Source organism: Panicum hallii, chromosome 1, assembly GCF_002211085.1.
Source record: "Panicum hallii strain FIL2 chromosome 1, PHallii_v3.1, whole genome shotgun sequence".
In the NCBI taxonomy this organism is placed as follows: Eukaryota; Viridiplantae; Streptophyta; class Magnoliopsida; order Poales; family Poaceae; genus Panicum; species Panicum hallii.
The window spans coordinates 6027945-6046381 of record NC_038042.1 but is presented as its reverse complement, the minus strand read 5'-3'; the positions used below and the strand labels follow the sequence as shown (position 1 = coordinate 6046381).

At 41.8% G+C, this 18437-nt stretch overlaps 1 protein-coding gene and 1 long non-coding RNA gene across 2 annotated transcripts; one reads left to right on the top strand and one right to left on the bottom strand.

Moving 5' to 3' along the window:
- The first annotated feature begins 352 nt into the window (after positions 1–352).
- On the top strand, positions 353–2544 carry LOC112900182. The gene is made up of 3 exons (XR_003230157.1): positions 353–606; positions 2222–2335; positions 2409–2544. It is a non-coding gene; the product is annotated as an uncharacterized LOC112900182 (long non-coding RNA).
- Positions 2545–5988: 3444 nt separating this feature from the next.
- On the bottom strand, positions 5989–18147 carry LOC112895199. The gene is made up of 5 exons (XM_025963123.1): positions 17375–18147; positions 14371–16857; positions 13724–14091; positions 7079–10076; positions 5989–6608 (listed from the first exon to the last, which is right to left on the bottom strand). Exons 1-5 carry the CDS (start codon positions 17871–17873, stop codon positions 6214–6216), a joined length of 6747 nt encoding a protein of 2248 aa, XP_025818908.1. The 5' UTR covers positions 17874–18147; the 3' UTR covers positions 5989–6213.
- Positions 18148–18437: the final 290 nt, after the last annotated feature.

Genomic DNA, 18437 nt, shown 5'->3' with positions numbered 1-18437 from the left:
TTTTGTAAGTTTTGAGGTGTAAACTATCGGAAGCTTATGTGAAATATAATCCCGGTTCTTAAAAAAAACATCCGGCGTCGGGCGTCCGGAGCTCGATCATGGCTTGGCCATGCGTCCATCATCCATGTCTCCACGAGGCAAAGGGAGCATCGGATTCGTGTTGGAAAAAAGGACGAACCTGCAGGGCCGCTGGCAGGCAGGATGGGAACTCGTGCTGAGGTAGCTACGCCCTAGCTTCCCACGGTTCCCCTACACGGCTACACCTGCACCAAGCTGCCGAAGGATGAGGCTCTCGCAGCCCGTAGAAGTTGCGAGAGCGAATAATAACAATGTGCAGTGCCAGAAAGCAGAAATTCGTCTGGAGTCTGAAGACCGAGGGGAATGAATGGGATTTCTACACTACACAAGCACCGACGAGGCGACGACGCTCGATCGTACAGGCACAAAGCACAACCAAAATAAGCCACGTCTCCTTCACAAAGAGCTCCCTCGGCGGTGCGTTCCTCGCCCAGCGCGTCCGTCAGGAAACGCTGCGCCGCCGCCGGATCGGTAGTCGATCGGCCGGTTGCAAGTCGATCGATCGCCGCTTCCCGTCGGCCGCCGGAGGTACGCCTTCTGGGCATGAACCCTTTTTCAGTTTTTTTTTCAACAAGATCGCCCGGGCAAACGGCAATTTTACCATGGGATGGAGGAGATTTCTACGCGCAGTCTTCCTTTCTTATTTGAGAATATTGCTCGCACTATTTGCTGGATGAAACTAGCGGAGATTTGGATGCGACTGTAGTAGGGCATCTTTGGTAGGAGAGGCTGGGATCAGGATGCTTAGTTCAGTTTGAGCTAGAACATATCCCAGCCTAGAAATCTAGCTAGCCAAATCCTCAAGATTATATGTTGAGTTTGAGGCCTTTTTTTGTCGCTAAAAATACTGAATTTGTTGCTTAATGTTGACTAATAAAGTGAAACACACAAGGCCACAAATGAGAAATTTGTGGCTTCCAGCTGCGGTTAACCGAATAGCAGAAGCAGCCGCGGTATGCATGATGAAAACCAGGCACTGAGATCCGTTCCTCTGTTATTCCGGATGACTGTTTCTGTGTTTCATTGGGAATAAACTAAGTACATGGTCAAGAACTCAATCATGATTGGATCCTGCTTTCCCACATATCTTGATTGATTAATTCACGGTCTGTTAAGGATAACCAGCTGAGAGAGAGTTCAGCTCGGTTTGTTCAAAAAGCTCGAGCCGGCTCGTAAGCGGAGCATAGTTCAATATAATTGATAAGAACAGATATGATAGTAAGCAGCGTGTTATAATTTATTTAATTATGTTAACAATATCTGCAATGATAACTCGGGGCGAGATGAGAATTGGAGCCTCGGCTTGGTTTGTTAAAAAGGCCGAAGCTGAAATGAGTCGGACCTATGAATGAGCCGATCCAGTTCACGACCATCGAGCTTTAATTTTTTTGCGAGCCCTAGCTCCCATCCGCAATTGTCTTCTTGGCCTCCTCATGTGCATTTCCCAGTGTCCTTGCTCTTCACTTTTTACACAACGTCGTCTGATGGTGCTTTGGTGAAGTTAGACACCAACAACATCAGCTTAAAACTAAATCAGTCTCCTAGTAGCATAACAACATCCTCATCTCATACAGAGGTGTTACATTGACTACATTGTCAGTTTAACATGAAGGCATCGCTGCATACCACAATCGGCTTCGCACCAACTCATATTATCAGCTTTTACTGTGATGATGGCATCTACCATTACAGATGCCTCTGTGTAGTCCCATAACAATCTCAAAGTGCCATCTCTTCCATGTAGTGGCACAACGGTGCTATTTTTTCCCTCCAATATGCAGGAGAGCAATAGTGCCATTTGTACAATAAAAAAAATGCATTACTACTTCTGTTTGACCTTGACTTGTTAAATCAAGATAAGCCTCGAATTTTGGAATTATGGTTGAAAAAAGTATATAATATATTGCACTGCTTTAGGCTAGCCGCTAGCGGCACACAGTTATAATAGTCAAACTTATTTTCTGCGCACTTTGCAACCTGGAATTTGTACAAAGATTGTAGTAAATTGAAATAGTGTGCATTTGCTTATAATCTTGCACGAACTACTGACCTGTGACTGAACTGCAAAAAAATTTTCATTTGTCTCACAGCACACTATCAATTGAGTGCCTTAGATTTTTTGTGTTGCTGCGCTTTGGTGCAGATTTGCACTGACTACGACATCTCGGCGGTTTCATGAGTTCGGGGCAGAAGATGTGCATGGATGAAGCTCTGCTCAAGGAACCTGTTAATCAGCCTGCACCGAAGAATCAAGATGGTCTTTGGCCCTCGCTGCTCACGGTTGTCGGTTTCGTGTTCTTGACCTTCAACTCAGTCATGGCCGTGTACAGATCCAATGGAGACATTGGGGGCATCTCCTTCGTGGTCTTCTCCTACATGGACCTTGTCGTGCTCTTCTACTTCCTTCGCCAGTTTGAGAGGACTCCGCCAGAGTCACCTCGCCGACAGCACATCAAGATGGTGGTGTGGCTGCAGACAACAATGCTTACCGCCGCCTTCTCGTACAAGGTGGCGAAGATCACGCCGTTCCCGGTGCAGGTGCTGGTGTGGACCATGGCCGGTGTGACCGTGCTCGGTGGTTTCTACGCCTCCTTCCTGCACTGGGAGGGAACTAAGGCATAATGAGGTACAACTCTGTTTAATTCTTTCCTGAGTCCTAGATAAAACTTAATCGCCGTAAGGTATTTAGGCTTTTGCTTGACTTCATGGCTTTTATAACACTGTTTGCTATAGGAGCAGTTGCATGCACACATGAAATGTATGCCTTAGACATGAAAGTCTCTAGGTGACCTCATGCCAGACTTGGACAAGAATCGGCCCCAATTTTTGACCGTTCAGACAAGGGCTCCAGTCTTCTGCAAAGGAGATAGCAAGTAAAAGACAAGGGGCTCCAATCTTTCAAAAAGAAACACAAAAAGGATAAGGGGCACGGAATAATGTAGGTAGTGTGCATTTCAAAAATAGTGGGCGCAAAGTATTCAAAAAAGAGACAACAACCTTCAATTCATGTCAGTCGTTGTTGGATGTCTTCCTTGCTGGCTCGGCACCGGCAGATCCCATGCCAAAGTCCAAGTGTTTGCTCAAGCTGGTGGCTTCATTTCACCTAAGCTGGAATCAGAAACTTTGGTTCTAAAGAAACTGGGGCCATCTTGATGGTTTCCAGTTGACCTGGAATGCATACAGCATAACAGCAAGCACACATTCTGACTGGAATATATATAGCGAATAATACTGCAACTCTGCCACGCAAAAAGTCAGATTTCATAACAGTAACTGTCTAGAACGAAGAATCTTCAATTGTGCAAACGTCCACAATCCTCTACAGAGTTTTTCATATACTCGTATGCAAGATCTTTTTTTTTTGGATAAAAAAGGGAGGGGATTATCCCCTACTGGATATATTACAAATTAAATAAATTTTACAGAGAGAACTAAAGTACAATAGTTTCTAGCCAAATTTTCATGGCTTGAACATACTTTGTCTTGGCCTTATTGATAACTGAAGAGAAATGATATTTGAAATTGTCTTGAACAATTCTAACAGTTTGGTCTTCTGCCTCAAAAATAAAAGCATTACATGACCTCCATATACTCCAGCACATCAGTATTATAATATCCATGAAGAAGAGAACCTGCAGTCTTGTCCCGAAGTGTTCTAGCAATTGGCAAGACAAATTATAATTGATATGTGACTCACCCTTGGTCATCCTTCTCTGTTAATACAAGCTTGGCATATTTCCTGCTGGCAGTTTCAAAAAAAAAAATGTATCTCACCTTTGGTGGTACTACTGTGTTTCAAACATCTAGGTTAGGCCCTGTCATCAACACAAGATATTCATAGAATTCCTGTTTGAATTATACTGTTGAGGTTCGTTTCTGTTTCCTATATATGGAATTCTTATGAAACTGACCTTATGCTAAATCTTGCATAATTGCATCTTTCTTTTGCATGCCGTCTGCTCCCATTGCAGATTAGGCTACTATTAGTCTACTACCCTTTATGTTCACTTTGTCTAAAATATTCTTCTGAACTTTAACTCCTAGTTCACTTGTACAGGTAATAACCGTGGGATTCAGAAGCTTCCGATCACTGTGTTTATGCTTTTGGTGTGGTGGGTTTTCCTCTGTTCTGTGAATACGCCACCAAGGTGTTCCTCTGTTCGGTGACTACCGGATTACACCCTAGTGGCCTAGCATCCACGAAATAATCACCAGAATGCATCCATTTTATCTTCTTTTCTGAAGAATGGGATCTGGGGAGCTCCCCGGAGCCTCAAACGAAGAAGAGCTGTCCTGCATCGGCCATGTTTCTTTGCACATGCAAGAGTAACGATCAAGTGTTTCATCTTCTGTGCTCAAGTATTTCATCTTCTGCACTGTAATAAATAATTGTTGAACCATATGAGCTTTTCAAATGGAATTTTCCATATGTTTTGCTGTTGCTGGTTGGAGGGGCAAGCCGGGCGATCTTGCCGGTTGCCAACTGCAGAGGTTCGGTCTTGTATTTGCTCGGATTCTAATGCAACACTAGCCAGACCCTGATTTGCTCCAAAGGTCAAGTTGGACAGTATATATTTAATATAAAAAAACCCATTACCTCTGCAACCCTATAGAGAGACCAATGGAACCGTTAAGTTTCGAGTTCAACCCAACCCTGAAATTGCATTTGCTTAAGTTGCGTGCAATTTGGGGCGTGATGGCTGGTAAGGAGAAAGAAGAAGAATCGATGCTTGCACACTGGACGAGATGTGTAGAAGAAAAATGCTAGCCTCGACTATCTGCTTTGCATTGATGCCGCAACCCAAGAAGTAAAACATTGGTTTCCTGCCAAATCTTGGGCAACATGGCCCTGAGCCACTAAAATCAGAGACATTGTTTTGGGCATCGACACCTACACTGTAGGTGCTCTTAACCTCCGAGACATCTGTATAAAAGAAGATAAAGGGCCTGGATAAACCAGAGTAAAATTGTATGAAAATATTCACCTGCGTCCCTGCGATTAACGATAGCAACCTGACATGAAAAAAATCTCTATTGCCAGGGAGGAAGGTATATGCACTACTATCTTCATTTTTAAATATATGATATTGTTATTTTTTTAAGATTATGACCAACAGTATCTACTAAATCAATTAATTAAATATAAAGTAAAATGGGCATCATTACTTCTATCAACAAAAGTATTTTAGATTTAGGTTGCCAATTTATCTATTTTTTATAAATATTTGTAGAAAACACGAATAGTCAAAAATAAAAAAAAGTTAATGTCATCATTTATTTAGGAACGAAGGTAGTATTTTTTTTCAAGAAAAGAGAAAAATTCATGTTTATCCCTCTTAATAATGGATTAAGTTCACTAATTCCTTTGTCACCTGAAAAATATTCGTACCACACGAAATCACCCCCTTCTCTGATAGTAGGGTGTTTTAACCCCAACACACCCGAATTCGTGTCCGTTAGATCAAGGATATAAAAGTGGGACTTAGTTGATAGTGGAGATTGTTGTGCAGATAAACAGAGGGTAATTTTACTCTTATTGCAATAGAAAATGTCTCTTCTGTTTTTACTTGCTAGAAGACTGACGAAAGAGCGCGACGCACCACCGACTTCGCTATGGGTTCGATGCACTCCTAGAACTCTCCCTTCAGCTGGTGGGCAGTTGGTTCCACCATTGGTGTCTGCCTCTGACCACACTTCGGAGTTCGCGACGAAGGGGAATAGGCGTCTCTTCCATTTTAAGCGATGTCTCTGTTTTTTTTTTAGCACGGGTGGGAGGCGTGTTCTTCAATTTTGGAAGGACGCATAAAAATAACTGTGGGTCAAATGGAGCGATTATGTCTTGAAGGAGCCAAATGTGCTACTTAAGAGAAGTTTGCTTATACATTTATGTTCATGTAGTCATGTGTCGAATAAAGGCATAAAGCAATATCCTGACCAATATGGCAATATACTTGGTCAGAAGAGCAACTCTCCTTTGTTTAAAACAAGAGGAATCCTGGCTTTTTTTTCTTTTCTTTTTAACGAAATATTAGAAGGAAAGTAGGAGAGCTTCCATTGTCGCAATCCCTCTTCAACATGGTTTATTGTAACATGGCAAGATGTCATGCACATCAAAGACCATGGAATACTTCAACTTCAGTGACTTGAGGCTTGGAGTGAATCCCTGCGAAACCTCTCTCTTATTTTCTGCAACTCTTTCAGAGCATCTCCAATTTGTGCACGCTCTGTTGGTGTCTCCCTTGAACATGAAATTCCAACACGCAGAATAGATGTTATGCAAGCAATCTTCGCATCTCTAGTTCTGTTGTAGTCTGAGGTTATATTTTCGATGTCATCTGGCCCTTTTAGCAAGCATTGGTCAACAATGTTAGCCACTTGGTCTGGCACTGACATTTTAACATATTTATGAATGCTGAAATCATCACCAAATTCACTGTCTGTTGGTCTTTTTCTTGTAAACATCTCCAGCAATAGTATGCCATAGCTATAGACATCACCATGGGCTGAAACCTCATTGCCCAATCCATACTCTGAAATTTACATGAAATTGCGAGAAAACAGAATGAGATAACTACGTCCATTTTGATGATTATACGTAACTGATTTCCACAATAATTCACTTTTTAGGGTAAGGAACTAATGGATATGTTGTTACTTTTGCCATTTGGGTGAACATCTAAGTTTTGCCAACTTGTCCTAATGTACAGCCTCCTTCCATCAACATAAGGTTTATATAATATGCATGTTTAGTGTATAAAAGATGCACCATAATAGATTTATATTCAAAGTGGCTTAGATGATTTGATTTGTAGCGATCGATAGCATATCGTACAAGAAATTAATTAAGGATCATAATCTAATATGGAATACTTGTGCCCCTATCAAAATACACATTATTTTGATAAACAGAGGGAGTAACCAACAAGTGAGATAATGATAAAACCTGTTTGTTTAGATACTGATAAAAGCTAGTGATAAACAAGAGTAGTTGTAAAATCACCTGGAGCAGCATATCCAGTTGTTCCTCTCATTCTAGCCCATGCACTTGATTTCTCAGAACTGACATTGTAGTCTTCATGGTAGAACCTTGCCAGCCCAAAATCGCCAACACAAGCAACCATGTCATCATCTAGGAGAATGTTGCTAGGCTTAAGATCGCAGTGGATAACTGGCGATGGCTTGTGCTGGTGTAGATATTCAAGCGCAGAAGCCACATCAATAGAAATATCTAGTCTTTGGACGAGGTCAAGCAACTTGTGTTCACCGTCTATCTCAATTGGCTGGTGCAGCCAATGCTCTAGATTTCCATTTGGCAAGAACTCAAATACGAGGGCTTTGAAATCGAGGCCTCTAAAGTCCACACTTGAGCAGACTGTTAGGATCTTCACAAGATTACGATGCCTGGCACATCTCAAAGTCTCACATTCTGCAGCAAAACTTTGAGGTGCCCCGTGTTGTAGAAGATTGAGCACCTTTACAGCAACCGTCACTAGTAAATTATTAATCATAATTTTCCCCTTGAACACTGAGCCAAAGCTTCCTACTCCAATGAGGTTTCCTGATGAGAAACTATCTGTTGCACGGGCCAATTCAGCATATGAAACCCTTATATGTCGCTCACTGATTGTTGATGGTTCTTGGAGGTTCTGCTTTGTCTTCTTTTTCCAAATGAAGAATACAAACAGTGCAAACATACCAAGTAGACATGCACTGCCTATGGACATTGCTATTATAAGCCTCAAAGGTGGCTTCTTGGAATTGTGGCTGGAGCAAGGTGCCAACTTCAACTGAGGTATACCGCCACATACGCCATAGTTTCCTAGGATTATGATAGAAGATGCATTTTTGAAAATTCCATCTTCTGGAACTTGACCTTTAAAGTTATTGAATGAAACATTGAGAGTAGAAAGACCTCTCATGTTAGCAAGGAACTCAGGGATGTCCCCAGACAAATTGTTGTGGGAAAGATCTATCACCGAAAGGCCTTTCATCTGCTCTACTGATAGTGGAATTGTTCCTTGAAGGTGGTTCTGTGATGCATTGAGATACTGCAATGACTGGCACGCTCCAAGGGAGACTGGAATCTCTCCAGATAATTGATTACCTGAGAAATCTAATTCCCCAAGATTATTGAGATTACCTAGTTCTATTGGCAAAGTCCCAGTTAATAGATTATTTTGAATGCGCATGTAATCAGACAGTGTTTTTATAGAGAAAAGTTCTCTAGGTATTGGGCCGACGAGGCTGTTGTATGAAATTTCTAATTTTTGTAAAGGACATCCGATAAGGCTAGAAGGTATGCTTCCATTAAGCATATTGACACCAAGAGAAAGTATGCTTAATTTTGTAAGATTGCCGATGGTTGGAGGGATTGATCCTGATAGGTAATTCTCCCCTAGGTCTAATAGACCTAGTCCCTTTAGTTTTCCCACTGAGTTCGGAATAACACCCTCTAGATAATTTTCTGATAGAGAAAGCCAGTTCAGATTGACCAAGTTTGTTATTTCTTCAGGAATCCTTCCAGTTAAGTTGTTGGATAGCATGCTAAAATGCTCCAGATCTGTGGAGAGATTGCCCACTGAACATGGTATCTCACCTGCAAACCTGTTATAACCCAAATCCAAAAACTGCAGATCACTACAATTGGCCAGGCTAGCCATGAAACCCCAGTCAGCATCTCGCGTTGCTTGGATCTGATTTTTTTCCAAGGCCAATGAAAACAAGTGAGTTCCTAGGCAATTAGGAATTGTTCCCGTTAACAAGTTACTTGCAGCTTCAAACATTTGAAGCATAGAGGAATTGCAGAAGAGGGGTGGAATGGGACCATGAAATTGGTTAAAATCTATGAGAAATATCTGTAGGTTTGGAAGGTTGTAGCCAATGTCAAGCGGAAAAGATCCATTGAGGTAATAGTTTTCTTTTGCACTGAAAATTTCCAGATAGGAAAGATTGAATAGCAAAGGAGGCAACGGACCTTCTAATGCGTTATTGTCTACGTCGAGCTTTGAGACAGAAAGCAGGTTTCCAATGGAGCTGGGTATGGAACCTGTAAGATTGTTGAAAGCCAAGACAAGTGCTTCAAGCAAGTTAAGATTCCCAAGTGATTCTGGAATGCCTCCAGTCAGACGGTTTGACTGAAGATCCAGCCACACTAGTGATGTGAGATTTCCTATCTGAGAAGGGATGTATCCTGTAAGGTCATTATATCCTAATTCAAGTGCTGTGAGAGATGAAAGATTCTGTAACGGTGGAATGCTCCCTGTCAGATTATTTGTATGCAGTGTAAGATCAGTCAATGCTGAGAGGTTTCCTAGTGAACTTGGGATGGAACCAGTCAGCTGATTCGCACTTAAAGAGAATTTTCTTAATTTGACAAGGTTACCTATCCAAGTTGGTATCTCTCCTGTTAGATTGTTGTGTGCGATGTAGAGAATCTCCAGGTTCAAAAGGTTGCTGAACTCCCAAGGGATGGTTCCTGTAAGCTTGTTGTAGCTAACATTGAGTACCTTGAGATTCTGCAGGGACCCGAGCTCATGTGGTATCTCCCCCTCAAGCTTGTTTTGGAAGAGCACAATTGACTGTAGGTATGACAAGGCGGCGAGCTCCTGGGGTATGAGCCCTTGCAGGTGGTTACCAGGGAGGTGCAGCTTCCTCAAGAACGTCAGGTTGGCTACTGAAGAGGAGATAGCGCCCACGAGGCTGAGGTTCTCGAGATCCAAAGCCGTGACGCGGCCATGGCGGCGCCCTCGTCTGCCGCACATCACGCCGCGCCATTGGCACAAAGGGATGGAGCGGTTGCCCCATGACTCAAGAGCGTGGAATGGATCAATCCTTATGAGTGACTTGAACGATTGGAGAGCAAGGTGGTCACTAGCATTATTTGCGGCAATTCCAGCACTGGATATCACGGCCGAGTCCGTGCTAGCAACAAGTGAAAGGAGAGGGAGAACAAACAGGAAAGACTCTGCACCCAGCATTGCTGGGGAGTGTGGGAGGTGCTGTCTGTGAAGGTGTGGTTCTCTTCTGGTTAGGGATGACGGAATGACGGAATGACGGAATGAGGGAAGTTTATATGAGTCATCATCACAAAGGTACTTTTCAGTTCATTAATTGAGATTCTCTATAATTTGTTTTGATGCAAAGTCTTTCCCCGGTCAACAGATAGATTTGTAGACTTATAAGGTGCCACCAACGTTTTTTTAAGCTGAGAAATGAAAAGGTACAATGTCTCACTTTCAGTGAATTTCCTACACACAGTTATGCATAATTTGTCTCAAAATTAATTCTATCATTCATATAAACATATGAAAACTGGTACATATACATAATATATGTTATCGCAGAAAGAATACATATTTAATGTGTTGTTTTCCTTTAATTTCCAGAAAAAAAGTTTTTTTATAAACATTTCAGGACAAGTTTGGTAGGATCTATTCCTATTGACAAATGAAAAATGTATTACTCTGAACCATAGTCACGTGAATCTGAAATTTCTTAGGTCTTGTTTGGAACCTTGGAATTGAATTCCATTCTAATAATTATAATTTAGATATAAATCTATTAAACTAATATGATTATATAAAGAATATACTTGTATATTATTGTTGGCCATACGAGGGAGATACTTATGTGCTACATTTCTACTACAGAGGAGTGAGCCAAAGAGCGTGCTATAAATTATGGAATTGAATCCTAGCTTGGTGGTGTATAAAATCAATTTCAATCTCCCATCCTATGAATTTAGGATAGGCTTATATCTAAATTTTGAAAAGTGATGGGATGCTAAATTCTAAACCATAAAGTCTATTTTATTAAATAGATTTCAATTCCTTCAAAATGTTAGAGCGTCACCAATATGCAGACTGAGAACAAATTTATTGGATCCTCCAACCAGTTCTTACTCATTTCTCTATCTTTTTGGTGAATCAGGAGGGTTTGCCCCCTACTAGTTATTTATATTAATCAAGTGAAAAAGAGAGTACATAGTACAAAATTAAGAAACGAAGAGAGACATGAAAAATAGTGAAAAAGATTACAAAATCTTACTCCATTCTTACTGTCTCTTCGACACCATGAGCCCGGGGGAATTTAAAATTTTGTTGGTGTCCTCTCTGCTCCCTATTTCTTTCATGACATGTTCACAATAGTCTTTGGGAAAATATGTAGATCGCGATTACATCGGCCACTTGGTCTGCAACTCGAAGTTGTGCCACTTTCATGTACAGGCAATTGCCGGATGGTGCAGGCAACCCATCTAGGGTCAATTGCTGGTCTTCTCCGGTTGTCTGCTGGCCTTTACCCAGTGTTTACCTCTGCAACAGTGCTCCAAACCGTTGAGAAAGACTTGACCGCAGACTGAAGATTCGCTGCCCAGTTGCGCACGTTGCCGTCGCATATGGAGAGAGAGCGAGGGAGGGAGGAGGGAGAGTGCGCTGCATTATTGGTCACCTGTCAACAACGACCAATGGTGTGTTCGTTTTCTGGTGCCTAAAGTTTAGAGGGATCATATCAAAAAGAATCTTATCATTTAGAAGTATTAAATAAAGTCTAATTACAAAACTAATTGCAGAACCCTTGTGCTAATTCGCGAGACGAATCTAATGAGGTATATTAGTCCATGATTAGCGGATGATTACTGTAGCATCACTGTGGCAAATTATGGATTAATTAGGCTCATTAAATTTATCTCGCGAATTAGCACCCAGCTGTGCAAAAAGTTTTATAAACAGATTTTATTTAATACTTCTAGATAGCAAGATTCTCTTTGATGTGATGGGTCTAAAGTTTAGAGGGTAGAAAACGAACAGACCCTAACGTTTTTTTGTCCTTAGCCACTACGCTGGTGGATTTCACTCTCCGGTCTCCATTATATTCCATTAGCTTGATGGAACATTCGGTTGGAGGGCTTTCCAAACATTTCGCGTAAATTTATTGTAGCCGAGCATTACATATATTCCGTCTGGGATTGTTGTTTCTGGGAATATAAGAAATGGGAATAAGAAAATAGAAAGAGAAATGAGAGGGTATAGTTTCTACCATATCATAGGTACTGTATTTACATGCAAACTTTATGTATTTCCGCTAAAATTTTGAATTATCTAATCCACTTTGCCCATGTTTAATTTAATCATATGCTTTTGTGTGTTTATAGGAACAATGGAGCTGTCAATGAACTATAACTTTTATAGTGAATCAATGCTTATATTATTAATCGCAAATACTCAAATATGTGGAATAGAACTATGGCTGTGTGGTTAATTTTCTGATCATATATACTAGCACCAACTATTTTGGATATTTCGTCAGTTGGTTAGGTTGTTTATGATGGAAGCTATCCACCCGGTATCAAACCTTCCACCAAGCATAGATGCTTAAATTTATCTATATTTATTTTTGCTCTTGGTTGATAACACTATTATTTTATTGATAGGCAACGTGTCCATCAATATTAATGAGATATTTATGATGATTTCATCAACCTTTATATATGAGCCCAGCTTGTTAGATAGGGTCATGTGTGTATATTCGTATAGATGTGTGCCCGCGTCTGTACGTGCGTGTGTTTGCATGTGTATTCATACTACGCAGTAGGTACGCACTCAGGAACAGGCGATTTCCGATGAATCCGATAAGTACGCACTCTCCATCGTAGCAGTAGGTACGCACTCTGGCGGAACCTGCACACGTGTGGGTGGGGGCGTGTGATACGTAGGCTCGCAAGGCGTGCGTAGAGATGTAATAATGTAGGGCCGGCAAGGCACGATTCGATCCCCGACCCAACAAGATTCGGATTCATTTGTTGAGCCGGCTGGAACCGTCCAGCCCATGTCGTCGTGGTCGCCTCGCTACTCGCCAGTCAGCGACACGTCAAATGCCGCCGCCCGCCGCCGGAGTCCGACCACCGTCCCCGGCCGCGGCCGCCTCACCCCGCGGAGCCTTCGCACGGCACACGCCCGCCGCGCCACCGCTTTTCCCCCCCGCAGCCCAGGGTCGCCTTCACCTTCCCGCGCCTGCATCGAATGGTACGCGCCAGCCGCAATGAGAGATGCTTTAGTTAATTTGTTCTCCAATGATTGCGGCGTGGTGTGCTGGGGTACTCGTCTAGGAGGCACGATCGGCGAAGTCATGATGGATGAGACCAATGATATTTTTTGTTCGGCGAGCTGCGAGACTAACTTGATTGCAAAATGTGGAGATTCGGTTTGCCTGTCCGTGGATGCCCATCGGTTCCTGATGGGTTTGGCGTTTTGGTCCGCAAGCAGTGGGACACCCTGTGGTGAAAGAGCAAGCTGGGGTTTGACTGCATTTTTTTTCCTTTTTCTTTTTTCATATAACAATACAAACAGTGCTGTTTGGAAATCCTTCAACCTTAGACGACTGTACTACCAATCGTGTGGAGGTATCGTACAAATGAAAGCTGGTGCTTCAGCTGAAGTTCTTCTACCTAGTAACAGGCCCCTCCAATTTGAAAACATAAGATGATGAAGTAATTGATTGCGACATTATCATAACCAGAGAGATATATATGCCAGTTTATTTCTTTTTTTTTTCTCCTCTCGTTCACCCCTTCGATGCTAATTTTTGGAGTGTCTTCGAGTCTTTTACTGAACTGCTATGATCTGAAGATGCATTTATTTTCCTAATATTGCTGGTTCACGTTTTCTCTTATCCTGTGCAGTTCCCTTAACACATGAGCTATCTGCATCCGCTCTGTTGTTTCCGCCTTTGAACATTGGATGCCAATTGTGAGGACTGAAGTGATACAAGCAATATATGTCTCTTCCTTGTTTGTGATGTCTGATTTGAATGCTCCACTATGCTCGGTTAGGAACAAACTTTGATCAATTATTTCAGTTGTTTTGTGTCCCAATGCCATCGCAACGTACTGATGAAGGCTATAACCTTCCATAAATGCATCATCAGTTGGTCTTTTTGCAGTGAATAGTTCCAGTAGAAGTATCCCATAGCTAAAGATATCCCCTTGAATGGAAACTTCATTGCCAATTCCATACTCTGAAATGGAATATGTCGTAAGGTGAATTATATCAATTTAGTTTTCAACACAACATGGTTCATATTAAAAAAAAGTTTCGGCATATTAATGGATGTTTCAAAGTCACGGCCTAGTATTTTTGGTACAACAGAAACATGAAGTGTGTTAGGAGTCTCATATTTATGACAAGGATATGACATTAGATCCTTCTGATAGCGAATTACCCCATGACAAAGCAAATTATGTTACTTGTGCAGAATGAGCGTAAAATGGTAAATCAAATTGCATCATGGGCTTACCTGGAGCAATGTATCCAATGGTACCTTTCAGGGCTCCCATGCTAGTTGAATTTTGTGATGAATTGGCATCATCACGTAGAAACTTTGCCAGACCAAAGTCAGCTACATGAGCAACCAGATCATAATCTAGTAAAACGTTACTTGGCTTTAGATCACAATGGACTATGGGTGTTGGTTTATGATTGTGGAGGTAGTCCAGGGCTGAGGCCACATCTATAGCAATCCCTAATCTCTGGTTGATATCTAACGTAGTTTTGATACCATCTCTTCTACTAGGGTTATGCAGCCATCCATCAAGATTTCCATTGGGTATGAACTCGTATATTAAAGCTTTGAAATCATTGCCTGCAGAATCAAGACCTGAGCAAACAGTTAAGATCTTCACCAGATTTCGGTGTCGAACATGTCCCAGAGCCTGGCATTCTGCTATAAAACTCTGTGATGCTCCGTGCTGCTGAAGGTTAATTACCTTTATTGCAACAGATGTAGCTTTACCATCATAGTGTATGACTCCCTTGTATACTGATCCAAAGCTCCCTACTCCAACAAGATTTGTATGAGAAAACCCCTCTGTTCCTCTTGCCAATTCACTATAAGAAATCCTTGGATATTTGTCCATCAAGGCTACTGAAAATTGGGACTGCCTTGTTGATCTGCACCTGGAAAACCTTAAAGCCAGCAAGGACAACAAAATGATGCAATATAAGATTGCTGCAATGAGTGCTATTATGAGCTTCAGTTTTTGAGAGTGATGTTTCTGGGAGACCTTGTTTGGGCATGGAGGCAGTCTCAGTTCTGAAATTCCTCCACATAATCTACTATTTCCTGTGATGGAGAATGCACTGAGATTCTGAAAGATACCATGTTTTGGGACTGCACCTTCAAGATCATTGAAGGACAGATTTAGGTAAACTCCGGAGATGTTTCCAAGGAACTCAGGAATATTCCCCGACAAATTGTTGTATGAAAGGTCAATCATCTGAAGGCCTCGTAGATTACTTAGTGAGGGTGGAATGGATCCCTCAAACAAATTCTTACTCAAGTTGAGGTATGCCAAGAGCAAACACTCACCGAGTGATTTTGGAATCTCACCGGAAATTCTGTTGTTGGATATGTCAAGCTGTTCGAGATTTATCAAATTACCCACTTCTGAAGGCAATGCACCTGACAGCATGTTGTCTTGCATGTCCAAAAAGTTAGAAAGGGTTGGCATTCGTAGAATTTCTATTGGTACAGGACCTGTTAACTTGTTCCTCTGTAGATCCAGCCAGTTAAGTGGGCAGTTGGCGAGACTGGGCGGTATGTTTCCGGTGAGTAAATTCTCAGCCAAACGAAGTTGGGTCAACTGTGTGAGGTTTCCAAATGATGCTGGGATCGCCCCTTCTAGTTTGTTCTGTTCAAATTCTATGTCTTGCAACATGTTTAGTCTGCCAACAGAAACTGGAAGTGTGCCGTGTAGGAGATTTCCACCCATTGCAATCTGTGTTAGGCTAACAAGGTTTCCAATTTCTTCAGGTATGGTTCCCTCTATTATGTTGTAGTCTATATAGAGAACTTGCAAAGTTGTAGAAAGATTAGCTATGGAGCTTGGCATCATTCCTTCCAAGTTATTTGCTGATAAGCCCAGATAGCTCAAAATGCTACAATTTGCTAGAGAAGTGAGAAAGTTCCAGTCAGTAGGGTTTCTTGCCTCAAGCTGGTTGACACCTAGCCCCAACCTAAACAAACCATATAACTGTCCTAAACAAGGGGGAATCGTTCCTGAAAACTGGTTATATTCTAGTAATAGGTCCCTGAGGTTTGTTGAGTTACATAAAGATGATGGGATGGACCCATGAAATTCATTGATACCTAGGTGTAGATGTTTCAGTTGGGGAAAGCTATTACCCATTTCCTTTGGCAATGATCCTTGTAGGTTATTTGACTGAAGTGAGAATAGTTGGAGTGAAGAGAGGTTGAATAGGGAATCAGGAATGTGGCCTGTGAGGTTATTAAACTCTAAAGACAGATAAGTGAGGTTTCGAAGATTCCCAAGCTGAGGAGGTATAGGGCCTGTAAGTTTGTTTGCACCGACTGCAAGCAAATTAAGAGAGTACAGATTCCCTAACGATCTAGGTATTGTGCCTGTGAGGTTGTTGAATCCAATATCAAGCCATAAGAGATTAGAAAGGTTTCCTAGTGATGGAGGTATGTTTCCGGTAAGATAGTTCCCCATCAGGCCAAGCTTTGTTAGAGAGGAGAGCGCACTTAGTGATGGTGGGATTGTACCAGTAAAGCTGTTGTTATTCAGATGAAGGTAAGTTAGTGAACTGAGATTTCCAAAGGAATCTGGAATTACCCCTGAAAGCTTGTTGTTTGCCAACGACAGGTACTCTAGTTTCTGAAGTTTTTGAAAAGAATCAGCAGGTATGCTGCCTGTTAGATTATTATACAGTAGGCTGAGTGATTGTAGATCCACAAGATTACCGAGCTCCTCAGGAATTCCCCCTGCATGAAGTCATCACTCATCACACTGAAATAAATCTCTTTAATTTCTGATGTCTATTCTCAAAAAAGAAGAAATAGTTTCAGCTTTTGTTTTGAGGATACATTTGCACAAAGCAAGTACATTGATTTCATTAGATGTTCTTATCAGTCTACATTTATATTTTTTCCTTATGCTTTTACTAGAACCAAAAAAAAAAAGATTTCTAGGGCCATAAGTGAGGGAGAACAGCACATACAGTTCTACTTCCTTGTGTTAGCCACTACATACATACTGCAGCTGAATATTAGCAGCAGAATTTCTTCAAAAACTACCTGATATCCTTGTGTAGCAATAACTTCAAATGCATATTTTGTTTGAGAAACGAGCACAACTGAAGAGAAAATAAAAATATGATCCTTGGTCTTGGACACTAGAAGCAAAAGATGAACATTTTGACAGAATTTCCTAAATGTTTATGTACTAGCCATGTATAGAAAAAAGTTACTAAGACAGCCACTCTACATGTAAATTTCTTACCTTGAAGGTTGTTGAAGCCAAGGCTGATGTTGCGAAGATTGGAGCAACGGGAAAGGGAGGGCGGGATCTCGCCATCCAGAGTGTTGAAGCTCAGATCAAAATGGTTGAGATTCTGAAGAAGGCTGAACTCATGGGGCAGAGATCCATGCAGGTGATTCTGGGAAAGGTCGAGGCTCCTCAAGAAGGTGAGATTTGCTAATGCAGGAGAGATGATGCCGGAGATATTGAGCCCGGGGAGCTCAAGTGCTGTGACGCGCCCACGCCGCCGCCCTCGTGAACCACACTTCACACCGTGCCATTGGCAGTAACTGACATTTGATGCTGCTCTCCCCCATGATTTCAGTACTCCATTGGGATCATCTGATACGAACTTCTTGAAGGACAGGAGCTCGAGCTGGTCGGTGCTCACACTTGCTGCTTGGGAAGTAGAAGCTAACCAGGAAAGTGGAAAGGCGACGGTGGTGAACAACAGAAAGGTAACTAGAAGCTCCATTGCCATGCCAGGCAATACGATGCATGACACTGAATCTTATACTGGACGAGTGCTGAAAGCTGAAGAGGGCCTCTGGAAAGAGTGTCAAAGCGACATACTGCAAACGCGTCGTGGTTACTATGAAAACCACTCAATCAGCTAATCGGTCATTGTCTTCTATAGAGCGAAAGCCGGCTAATTATTGAGGGAAGACTTGGTAGTTAAGACGTAACTGTCCTCCTGTTTTTAGTCCCCTTCTTAGTTCTCTTTTTTTCTTTTTTGATTTGCACTATAGTTTATCTGTGACCTAGCTTGTATTTCGAATAATATTTCAAAGCAACTGAGTACTTTGTAATTGGCTTGGTTTGCTGCCCAGTATTTCAGATTTTATATACTTTGAAATTTGTTGGCCATAACTCACTCGGTTTTTACTGGGAAAGTAAAGTAGGAGAACTCGGTTGTTGATATCGTAGAATAATGCAATCGTATTTGTGGTGAGCTTGCAAGGAGAAAGACTTGCAAGTTGTTGACTCTATTGAGTCCATTTATGTCGTGAATCGTGATGGTCCTCGAAACTGGCAAGCTGATGTG